We start from the raw sequence: 11,287 nt of genomic DNA on the forward strand, positions 1-11,287 counted from the left end.
CAGGCGTGGGCACCCCCCGGCCCGCGGGCCAGATCCGGCCCGCCGATAAGTTTTGTCCGGCCCGCTAATATAATTCATAGTTAATACTTCATAGGGCCCACAAGTTTCAAATTCTAATTTATTAATTAATTAATACGATTATGTTACACGTGCAGCATCTAGTGGACGCGATCCGAAGCTTCCAAGACGTTTGAAAGCCTAGTTAAAGATGCATTTATTGTTTCAGAGATATCGCCAGGCATTTTCCAGAATTTTCCTCGCGATAATACCGGGTGGGGCAATACAACGACACGTGATTTAGGGATTAAGAATCTTAAGAGCATAAATGAAAATTTGGATACTAACTGAATATGGGGATTTATTATCCACATCTGGCAAATTTTGTTTGCAAAATCGTGTCAATTTTCAGGAGTACTTATTGATTTTTTTTTAAATAATTTTTACGAAAGCAAAAAATAGATGAAGACCAAAAAGAAATAGATACTTACGTATTGATTTCTTTAAACATACTTTTTATTTGGATTTTCAAGTGTGGCCCGTGGCGCATATAAAAAATTTTATTTTGGCCCCTTGGAAAAAAAGGTTGCCCACGCCTGCCATAGCCCAACAACAAAGCACGACCAGCACGATGGCCTGCACAATACACTCACCACCTACACGTGGGAGACACTCACCACCTAAGCGTGGGAGACAATCACATTCAAGGGCTATTACACCAAACTCACTAATACGTCCGATGCTCTACTTAGCATCCCTTATACGATCGTGACCAGAGCCCGTACGCAACTTAACTGCCTTAACACGATCCCTTAAGACCCTTGCACCTATATGTGCAAAATCGCGCATACTTGACCAGTCAGCTTTGCCACATTTATCAAATAGGGGTTGCGTTGACATTTTACTTTTTCGTTATTAAGGACTACCCTAAAATATGGTTCTTACACATATAACTGTATCTTCTTTTGTCTTAATGCTATGACCATAATTTTTATTTCAATTAATGCCATAGTGCCATGCATGGTGCAAAAGATCCATTAATGACAAATTATAATAGTTGGAGGTCACGTATTTCAAGCAGTGCATCTGTCATATCCAACTAGGTACATAGTAACAAGAAACAAGCAACAGGCACACCCAAAAGCAACAAGCAACCGAAGTAAGCAACGAGCAACAGGCAACAAGCAACAGAAACAAGCAACAGATACAAGCACAAGCAACAAGCACAAGCAACAGCAACAGGCAACAGCAAAAAGCAACAGCAACAAGCAACAGCAACAAGCAACAGCAACAAGCAACAGCAACAAGCAACAGCAACAAGCAACAGCAACAAGCAACAGCAACAAGCAACAGGAACACACAACAGGAACAGGAAACAGCAACAGCAACAAGCAACAGCAACAGGCAGAAAACAACAATCAACAAGCAACCGGCAACCAGTAACAAGCAACAGCAACAGCAGCAACAGGCAACAAGCTACTTGTACGAAAGTTGAATATATGAAACTTGTACGAAAGTTGAATATATGAAGGTAAATCAACTTCTCGTGTCATCAAATAGGAGTGTTCTCTTATTTTTTTGCATTTAGTTTCATGAGAAATAAATATTTAGCAAAGATTTCGGTTTAAATGATATTTTCAATTCAGATGTAGTAAGTACAAAAAACGTTTTTACTTTTTTTTTAGATTTATTGTTAGCATGAAAATACGTGTACTTATAACTTGTGAGTTGGTTCGTATTGTAAGATTTACAAGCATAAAATCCTCTCTCGAACCCTCGTCTATCGTAAGTAATGGTACTTACTCAACTTACATGAAAGGACTGAAATTACATGCCTTAATACTATAGCGTTACATTGCTAAGATTCCCAGTAAACTTTTAAACTTAAACTGGACATTAACTTTGATAATTGCCTATTTGATTCTGACAAGTTTCGAAGTCTGACAAGTTTGTGGCTAAACTATACAATGACGTTCTCGCCTTGCACTTGGACTTGGACATTTTCTCTCAAAGCATGTACCCAACTTAATTCATTAAATATGCATAAGTGCGAGAATTTTACATTTATAAAATTTATTAGATCGCGTCTAGATCGTAACTTCAATATTTTTATTTCCCAGAGAAACTGAGAGCTATAAATTATAATGGATGGTTTGTAATAAAACCGAAATTTCAAAGATTCGTAAATTTTGCATCGTGCGATGTGAATATGGATGATTTTATGCTTTCATGGACATCGATTAATAAGACTGCTTCTTGGGGGCGGCCACTATTTTGACTGTAATTGTGTTCGTGAACTGAAGGGCCTATTTAAGGGGCATTTAAATCACAATTGAGTGTTTCGAGTGGTGCTCAAAGTATTTTTAAGTACGGAGAGCGGGTACTGAAATTAAAATAATGACTAGAATTTTATTATCTTAGTTCTTTCATACATTATAGCTCAAACAATTAACAGATATTTGCTCTTTTTGGCTGATGCGATGCGGTCCTTCAAACCTACGTTTTGTAAAATATTTTTTTCAAAGACTCCTAATTGAGATCAAATTTGTCATAGTACTGAAGTTAACAAGTTTTAATGCCTCGTGATTGATGCATATACTTTTAGCCTTGCAGATTAAAAGTACGTATCATGTGTGGGGAAATAATATACAACAAAACTTTTTGGCAAATTTTTTGGCCGCAAAATCCGGAATTTAGCTTCCGGTTTCATGGAAATCAAGCTCATTGGTCATGTTGCCAATAAATTCGCCTGTTTGGGGTCCCTATTTACGAAATACTTTAGAACGACTTTCCCGATTTAACTGAAACTAAATGAACCCCATGTCACATGCTCATCTAGACAAAGCTACCTAACCTGGCTAACAAAATAATAATATGCTGGAAAAAAGAACTGGCCAAGAAAAAAACCAGCCAGCAAATGAATATTAAACTTCATAGCAAAATTAGTCGTCTGTAATGACATAAATGCCTGTTATGATGGTTGTCAAGTAAATTAATATAATGTCGAATCACAGGCTGCACTGGGATTTCTAAAAAATTAACACACATCACATAAAAAAACAATCATTAAAGCATTACAATAAATTCACATAATAACTTTGGTTATTGGATGACCAGTCCAAATCCCAAACCGACTAGTCTTTAGTTGCTCTGGTCATGACATGTCAGTATTGTATGAAAACGCTAGAAGTTGGCCTCTCAAAAGAGCATTTTACACAGGAAGGGTACCCCAATGGATACAAAAAAACAAAGGGCACAACGGGAACACGCCGTACGCTTTTAGTAGATCCCTGCGCAAGTGCGGCCGGGACACACATCTCTAAGGAGGGCCAGTCCAACCCACTAGTTATAAAGTGCCGGGTTATAAAAGACCGAAATCCAGGCTCTCCACCATGAGTACTGACAGTAACCGATCAAAAGACACAGAAAACTCGCACGCATACATAATCACAAACAAAATTTATATAGCATTTATGTAGGCCTTGACAGTTGACATATTTGCACTGTCATAACAAAGATTGGTACAAACCCAATATTCCGAAACTACATGTCAAGAGTCGACTCAACGAATTGATTAGCAATATCGTATCGGCAAACTGGCTCTTTTCTAAAACACAAAAAAACAGTACATATTCGAAACAAGTCACCCTGCCAAATATTAATAATCACAAGTGCCCGGTTCAAATAAATAGAAGGAGCATAACGTTAAGTATCACATTAAAACAAAACAAAGGAACATGTGGCAAAACAATAGTATAAAGTAATTAATTCGCAGTGTCAAGTGCAATATGTAACAATCAAACACCTAACGTACGTCAGTACGTCACTCGCCCCCATATGAAGCACCCTGTAAGTAAACGGTAACATATTCATGCGAAAGAAAGATGTGCTGCAAAAAATTCAATTATACCTAATTAAAATGTAGTATCGATGTTTTCAAATGCATCACCATCCGCGCCTACTTATTATGCCGTTTAATTCTGCATACTCGTATTGAATATCATCCCTAAGGAAACATACTGTATCTAAATATAAATAAAAACACGTAAATCGGTCAGTAATTCATACTGCGGTTGGCAGGTAAAACCATCACTAGGAACAAAGGGATACAGTAAATTGAAAATCAACATATTTACGTAGAAAATAACATGGAATCTTGCATTTAATTCAAAGTACGGCCAGTATAATTATAAAAGGACAATTTGTATTTAGAATGGGAATTGGCAAATAATCTAACACGATCATACAATTACTAGATGGATACAATAAATGTAAAGATAAACACTACGTCACCTTTGTAATTGTCGAAGCTGTACGTGCACGAATTGTGAAATTCGAAACGTAAAAATTACTTCTGCCCTCAGCAAAAGCACAAATACCTCTGCCTAAATTTCTCCTTTTTAAGCAAATCCTAGACAAAAATTTTTAATATCGACCATGCTCCGAGTCGCCGGGTCGATAGGGATCATTAAGTTCCCTTGTATGGCGTTATATTTGACACTTTTATTGTAAATTATGGCCCACGGAAACGAAACAAAGTGCAATCTTGAATTCCTTCGTGGCCGCAGGAACGGCTTAGGGAATATTTAAATCGAATTTTAGCGGGCAAAGTCGGTTCCATTACAAGCCGCTATCAAATTCCTTAAATTCCAAAAGGATTACTTGAACAGCACAGACGCCTGAAATAAACTTTGAGTAAAGAACAACAAGATTAATCATAATGAAGCATTTATCTGAATCGTTCGGGTTCGAATAAACATGCGATTTACATGAATTCACACAAACAAAATTTATTTTAAACACACAAATTAAATTAATCCTAAATTATAACAATCAAAATGGGCTATATAGCAAGGGTACGTTTACACACCCCGCATAAGCGTACGATCATAAATTAAACAAATTAATAAAATTTATAAATCTAAAAAACTACTCGGAGCTTTCTGTTAAAATCCCAAAAATCCGGGGAAAAACTCTAATTGCGACAACAGAAAAGCTCACTTAACAAAGCGTATCGCACTAACTTTTTTTCTTTAACTTATCCTCTCTTCAGGTCACAGGAACGTAATATTACTCAATTTGAATTAAACTGGCTTGTCAAACACATGACAGATGAAACGATGGCTGTCCGAAAACAGTAGACGGCAATTTCAATCTTCTTAAAACCTCGGCTAACTTCATGATTATTACGTAATGAATTTTACTTCACGCACAATACGAAACTTAACGCACGACGCGCGTCTTCCAGTATTTCAACCAACAGCAGCTCAGCCTTGAAATTAGCGAAAAGAGTCCGTCTCTTATGCCGACATCAGTATTTAACGTGTCTTACCTACTTTTAACAATTCGAAAAACTTCATCCAATTAACGCAACGTAGCAATACGGCAACCATTCAAAATCCATTCATATGTGTTCTTTAAAGTTGCACGTATTACAGTTTTACGCCAAATTATCGAGGTATACGTTATCCAATAGTAAGCAGGATTTCAAAAGGGGGCGGGGCTTAAAAGAGGTAGGATGGGGATGCCCAAGGTGGCCCCTATACTACTTAACAATTTAATGGATCTGGCAAATTGTGCAAACAAGTTCAATATTACTTTTAATTGGAGCATTTACGAGTAAAACCATTATTTAGCGCAATCGTTTGCATTGAAGAAATATGAAACCTTATAAATCAAACTTACTGTTCAAAATATTACACACCAGAAAGTTTTTGAAAACACCAGGTACGAGTCAACCCATATCACGATTATGGTTGTGGGTTGTCACCTGGACTATTTCTAAAAATGCTGTTTGTGCGCGTAAAGTAATTTTTTACCAAATTGCTCCTTTCTCTAATAGTAATTTGTAATTGAAAATTTAATTTTAATACGTAACTATTGACTATTGATAATCTCTCTGTATCTCTTGCTATTTCATATTCTGAAAATCTGTAAAAAACGCAGAATACACATTGAACTGCTTCTAATTTTACAGTAATAGTAGTAAACCTACTCTAATTTGATGAACTTACATTGCAGAAAGTTATAAAGCAGTTCAAAGATAGAAGATCACAATATTGTCCGAATAGGATAATGAGTAGCTCGGGTGTCACTCTTATCTCGTTATCTAAACAAGGCGAAAACCCCTAGGGCATCTGCCCTTAATATCCTACAAGCCTTTTAATTTACTCCTGGCAACACGCCTAAATTACTCCTGTGAATAAAGGTAGGAAAGCATGTCTCAGAAGGCACGAGTTATCCAAGCCTAATTACACATGTCCGATGAATACAAACGAGACGCTACCAATCGAGAGACAGAAATCATTCGCCGACAAGACGAAAGATGTTTAGATTGGATTTTGATTAATTTGAATATTTTACATTTGTAAAGATGTAATTTAAACTTCCGCAGTTTGTTTAAAGAGGATACGTTTAATGAAAAATAATCACGAAAAATCCACATCAGTTTTATTTGCATCCATTGCATGCATACATTTCGCTAACGAGCGCACGAGTTTAAAGTTGATTTTGGAGTACGAAAAGTTTTCAAACGTTCACGGTCGACTAAATTATAAATTTGTAGGATTATTACGTTAAATTTACATTATATGACCACCAATACTATGCACTTTTAATTTAATATATTATAAGCAATTATAACTTCGTACCTACCTAAAGCAAAACTTTGGAGTTTATTACTCGGGAAACTGTTCTGTTGCAAATTTCCTCTGAATTATATCGAAAGGAAATTCTGCTCAATTATAAATTTATATTCTTTCTCTGATCAAGACATGGACATGGAAATGCGCTAAAGTTACCTTTTTAATTGTTTTAATTTTTTGTGTATCGATGCCCCAAATTCCAAGGTGATTATTGTGATCTCGGATAGACAGATATTACGTCAGTTACCTGAATGGGAGTAAATATGCACATTTAGGGCTGAATCTAACGCTGTTTAGAAACTTAAGGATTTGTGAATATTTTCGAAGATAATCGGAAAAATTCTCTATTATTTGAAGAGATTTTTAAAAACAAATGATACTTTCTCGTTGCAACTTTTTCTTCCTTAGCATGATTCCATTTCAAATGCAACGTTTCGGTTTTTTTTAGGACCATAAATCGCAATCAACGTTTTTTTAACGGAGAGTTTCCAACTTGAGGATCACTAGGGTATATTACAGAACCATCAAAGAAATGTTGTATTTTCACTATTTAATAATAAGTGTATTCGTATCAGCGGTTTTTGTTGTTGATTATAATAATTATAAAACATTGCCTTTTTACATTTAGAAACATTCTTTTTTTAATGTTTCATAAATATCGGGCAATCCAAAATAACTGCAGACAATTTGAATTTGGCGCATTGGCAAACAGTTTTTCCTCAACAGTAATCGCCATCTATTGGTGACTATTTTTACGTGTTTTATTTTCTTGTCTCTGTACCGCGTTCCATGCGTTTTAAAGCTTATCTATCTTTATGTGCTTACTACCATTCAACGAAAAATATGCTACCTACCACGTTACGTAGCCCCAAAAAATCAATTCGCAAATGATCTAACCAAGCTGGGGGGTAAAACAATACACTCGTATTTACATTTTTAACATTAACATCTATTTGTTATTAACTGATAAGAACTTTACGGTGATCGTTTAATTAGCTTGCTTGATACTCTTTCATAATATAAAATAAAAAATTCAGGTCGGTATTTAAAAAAATAGTAATAAGACCAATACGTCGGATCTAATTATACCAGTTTATACGGGAGGAAAAGTTGCGATGAGCATCAAGAGTCATTGGTTCAAATACAGTGCCACAATAAATAATAAAGAAATCTACCTTCTCCGAAGGTATTCGAAATTGTTTCACTGTCAAAGCATCGTTAGATTAGGCCCAAAAATGCCTCCATTTAATCGACAACACCCTCGAATTTCAGACAGCCCGTACAGGGTGAGTCAACGATTGTGCGAAGTAACTTAACGCTTTGAAGATAAGATTTTTCGATGGAGTGCTCTTATATTATGATATGTTTGAATATTCTCCATATTTTAAAAATATTTTGAATTATACAGGGTCCGCTCACAAAGTAGGGCGCCAAAATGGTACCTACATTTTTTTAATTTTACGTGTAATTATATGGTTAATATCCGAAAAACTAGTAGTTTTAATGATAATACGATTTGTAGGAAAAATTTACATTTACAAGCGTCAGTATATTGTCAAAACTATTACTTAAATTTTGATTCCAGGTTCTATATCTTTTATCCTGGGTAACACATACCATTGCACACAGAAATATATTAGTAAAGAACTCATAATAATGCGAAAGTCTGAAGTAGTGGAGTGTGTACAAAGGTGGCGTTACAAAATCCTACAGTACAGCATCCAAAGATTCATATCTCTGAAGCCTTGAAGCGGATGGTAGTCCTAATATGAATCATGAATCTATATAATGTGGGCACATGGTTACACACAAAAAACCATGATCCTATTCCACTGGTAAGGAATCGGGTCACTTACAATAATGTGAATTTTTAACGACAATCGTTAAATTTGATATCCTAACCAACTTTGTTTGAAATCAATTTTAAAAATTTAATTTCAAATATCTAACATTTAAATACGAAAACATTATAGTAACATAAAGACGCCATCGCAGCGCATTTAGCAACGAACGGAATGATTGAGAAAATCTTATCTATAGAGGTACCTATGTTATTTTCGTAAAACACGAAATGTTGTAGAAGAATTCGAATACTAAAACAACCAATCGCTGATTAATGGACTGATAGTCTCATTTATTTTGATAATTAGTACCCCTGAAATTTTGAAATTTTGAACTATTGTGTGGGTCATACCACATATTTAGAGTGTTTAAATCTGTGGTCATACCAAGCAACCACGTGAAGTAAGTTTTTCAGCTCTAACGATTATACAACTCGAATCACATCCATCCACCGACCTGGAAAGAAGGTAGTTACCTACTACTACTAAATGCTCATTTTCCGATTTTTAAATAGTTTGAGATTGCATTATAAGTATAACCAACCGATAGTGAACAAGATCGTTTCTCATTACAATCTAAATTGCAAATTTTATATTCTGGCAATACTAATAATTTAATTTAATAACCCCTAGTATTGGATTGTTAGAATCTCATCGTACAAAAAAGTGTTCGCCTTCATTTGCATAATATGTATGGAAATTATAATCCAAATTCCCATAACGCATTTAAAATTCATGGCTTTATGCCGTATACAATTTCCTATTTGCATGAGAAGAACATTTGATACTTTCCTTAATATGATACTATCTATGTGACGCGCGGAAGCACTGCATAGTATACGTTACTTTGTTTTTATGCAACATGTTTTGATCTAAATTTAGTAGAAGTTTCATTTTATTAACCCGTATAAAAGCCAGGCACTACAAATTTCGACGGCAAAGTTTAGACAGTATTGTATGCCCACAAAAGAATATGTAACTTTTTCAGATTGCATTATTTATTATTCGATGCAGGTGCAAGGGTCACTCTGCATATTGTGTCCCTCGTTTGCAATCCCTTCTGCAAAATAGATGTCTTGAAGTGGTTGATCTTTCAGGTCACGTGGACCTCAATTTGGTGTTGTTTGACTGACTATCGATAAAGGGTGAGCTTTTTCGTGACATTATTAAGTTTTCCTTGGAATTTTGATGAATTAGCCTGTGAATGTTAAACTGTCATTGATGACAGGGCATAAATTGCGCTGTACATGGTTATTTCGAATATTAATGTCTATTTAACCAGTCACAGTGTCACACGATATTGTCAATAATTACATTAAAACATAACACGTAAATATGTAAAATATATGAGAAGTTCTCCATTGCATGTTGATCTTAACTTTAGAGCATCATAATTCATGACATAAATAAACCACCTTTTGTTTATGCAATCCCATGATTATGAGTGATATTACACAAAGACAAATATGTTGTGATCACTCTTCTGGTTTCGTCGACCGATATTTATCCCTTCTTATCTCTACACTAAACCTTTGAATCCTAATTTTATATTCAAAGACTAAACATAATTGAAGAGAAAAGTATAATTATATACCTACACCTACTATAGTTGTTAACCTACGGGGTCATTGGTCATTTTCAATAGACAAAGTTTCAACCGAATCGGTCCAAGCGTTTGTTAGTTATCGTGTTCACAGACAGACAGACATCATCGACTACTCTAAAAACCTTGCATCGCTTTGCTCTGCGCCTCAACATAATAGAATACTTTCTTTTCAAAACGAAACACGGATTGTAATTGGTATTTTACTAGGTAGGGGCCTATCCGCATATGCATTTCCTCTATGGTAGGGGGGAAGTCTAATAAAAAGTTTATTTTAGTCTTGGCATTTACCCCTGAAACTCCGCTACCCTTACTTAATTTGAAATAAGTGTCATAAACAACACTTCGTTTTACAACATTTTTATTGGTACGAATACACTTTCAACGTCAAAACTAAAATAAAAATAATCCAACTCCTCTCGTCGGCCATTTTATTCTCTGCCTGTCATTCTCTCGTCCCTGTCTCCGGCTCCGGCTCGTCCTTCCAGTGGCGTACCCTCTTCGTACATCAGGGACGGCGTTCCTTCATCACATTCGGCCTCGCTACTATCTGTGGTGTCCTCATCACTGCTCGTGGTTAGTGTACACCATGGTTTCATGTTGTCGGTGGCGTATACCGAATTGAATTTTCGTTGCGACCTCTCAGCGCCCGGAATGTCGGTAAGTAGATATCTGTCGTTTTGTAACACTGCAGCCACCTGGTAGGGCCCCCCATACTTAGGCGTTAGTTTCCTTGATTGCCCTGTAGCTATCGGTCCTCTCTTAACCATCACGAGATCTCCCTCTTCATAGCGTCTAGGTGGTTTGTGTTTATTGTCGAATCTGTGTTTATCTCGTAGTTGTTGTTGCCCAATCTTGACGAGTGCATCTTCTCGAAGCATTGCTCTGGTTTCGTCTAAGTCAACTTCATATTCTTCATTCGTTAAGGCTAACACCAGTTGATTTTGTAAGGCGTTTCTCGGATTATACCCAAACAAAAGCTGATGCGCAGATGTCTTCGTCGTCCCATGCTGTAAGTCATTCAATGCAAACTGAATTTGTTTGAGTCGTTTATCCCAATCTTTGCCGTCTTCATCTTCGTACATCGTTGTCAGAGCTGTCAGAAGTGTTTGATTCTGTCTCTCAACCTGCCCATTTGCACGTGGTGTTGCAGTCGCGTTCTTTATGTGGTTTATTTGGTGTTCTTGACAGAATTTCTCAAA

The 11,287-nt window shown here is 36.0% G+C and overlaps 1 protein-coding gene across 1 annotated transcript in view; it reads left to right on the plus strand.

The window, feature by feature from the left end:
- The window catches only part of LOC116162374 (protein kinase 4-like), a 6,517-nt gene extending 5,077 nt beyond the window's left edge, over positions 1 to 1,440 (plus strand). Inside the window, exon 2 of the mRNA XM_031475989.1 lies at positions 1,101 to 1,440. Coding sequence (XP_031331849.1) covers positions 1,101 to 1,440 — 340 coding nt within the window. The remainder of the gene's footprint in view (positions 1 to 1,100) is intronic.
- Positions 1,441 to 11,287: the final 9,847 nt, after the last annotated feature.

The sequence above is a fragment of the Photinus pyralis genome, unplaced genomic scaffold (assembly GCF_008802855.1).
Source record: "Photinus pyralis isolate 1611_PpyrPB1 unplaced genomic scaffold, Ppyr1.3 Ppyr1.4_LG10, whole genome shotgun sequence".
Lineage (NCBI taxonomy): Eukaryota > Metazoa > Arthropoda > Insecta > Coleoptera > Lampyridae > Photinus > Photinus pyralis.